Genomic DNA, 1,394 nt, shown 5'->3' on the forward strand with positions numbered 1-1,394 from the left:
AAGAGAATCACTTAAGCCCAAGAGTTTGAGGTTGCTGTAAGCTGCAATGTCAGGGCACTCTACCAAGAACAACATTGTAACACTCTGTCTCAAAATAAATAAATAAATAATAAATAAAAATAAAAAATGTATATATATGGGTCAGAAAACAAGCCCAGCAAAGTTAAGTAATCCACTCAAATTTACACAGCTAGTATGAGGTAAAGCTGGGCTATGAATCCAGAACCTATCGAACGTAACTCCTACACCCACTGATTCTAACCTAAGCTTGACAAAAAGTCAAACTATACCTGTGGGCTCGTACTTCCACTATGTTTAGTGAAAGAAAATAAGGGATGGAAATTTAATTTACATATGACTTCAAACTGGCCAAACCTTGCTTAAATCAATATGGCTATCTTGGCTCGGCGCCTATGGCTCAATCGGCTAAGGCGCCAGCCACATACACCTAAGGTGGCGGGTTCAAATCCAGCCCCGGACCCGCCAAACAACAATGACAGCTGCAACCAAAAAATAGCCAGGCATTGTGGCAGGCGCCTGTAGTCCCAGCTACTTGGGAGGCAGAGGCAGGAGACTCGTTTGAGCCCAGGAGTTGGAGGTTGCTGTGAGCTGTGATGCCACAGCACTCTACCCACAGGGATAGTTTGAGGCTCTGTGTCCAAAAAAAAAAAAAAAGTAAAAAATATGACTATCTTATACCTATAACCTGTCAGGAACTTTAATAAAGACACTGAAAATTTAATAACTGCAGAGTAGAACAATGATATTGCAAAAACTTCCCATTCAGAAAGATTTCCTTTAGGAAATGTTAGCCAAATCTTAAAGCAAAGCACAAACCTGCAATACTTAAAACTATTTAAAATATTCAGAAAGTAAGAAACAAACTAATAGTGAAATCCTTCAAAATTTTAAAAAATTATTTCCAGTATCTAAACTCCTTTTATTCACTTTTGCTTAAATACAACAAAATCAAAATATCCATAAATTTTTAAAGACTACACTAAAACATCACATGTGTAACAATGTGCTACATCTTTAGACACCAGACCAAAACATACACACGCACAACGCCAAATAGAACACGCTTACCCTTTTAAGGTCTTAGTCCTCCCCTCAAACCCACCAATTCTTAAAAATTAAGTAATTGCTTTCACATACCTCTCAGCCATATTTTTCCACTTATAAAGCAAATTACTTGCAGAATCACCAGTTGGCAGGTGCAGTCTCTCCTGAAAATATTTAACAACACCTTGTTCCTCCAGCAGCACAGGCACTTGGTATGTGGAATAAACATCTTGGATACATATGACCTATTCAATGATGACAAAACATCAAACGTAGATGGATCAACTCAAATATGCCACAGCTTGAGACTCTGTCTCAAAAAAAAAAAA

The 1,394-nt window shown here is 37.8% G+C and overlaps 1 protein-coding gene across 1 annotated transcript in view; it reads right to left on the reverse strand.

Moving 5' to 3' along the window:
- CTPS2 (CTP synthase 2) overlaps positions 1-1,394 on the reverse strand; it is a 136,946-nt gene that overhangs the window by 99,314 nt on the left and 36,238 nt on the right. The window contains exon 8 of the mRNA XM_023514347.1: positions 1,159-1,310. Coding sequence (XP_023370115.1) covers positions 1,159-1,310 — 152 coding nt within the window. The remainder of the gene's footprint in view (positions 1-1,158; positions 1,311-1,394) is intronic.

The sequence above is a fragment of the Otolemur garnettii genome, unplaced genomic scaffold (assembly GCF_000181295.1).
Source record: "Otolemur garnettii isolate 467f Iridium unplaced genomic scaffold, OtoGar3 scaffold00051, whole genome shotgun sequence".
Classification (NCBI taxonomy): Eukaryota; Metazoa; Chordata; class Mammalia; order Primates; family Galagidae; genus Otolemur; species Otolemur garnettii.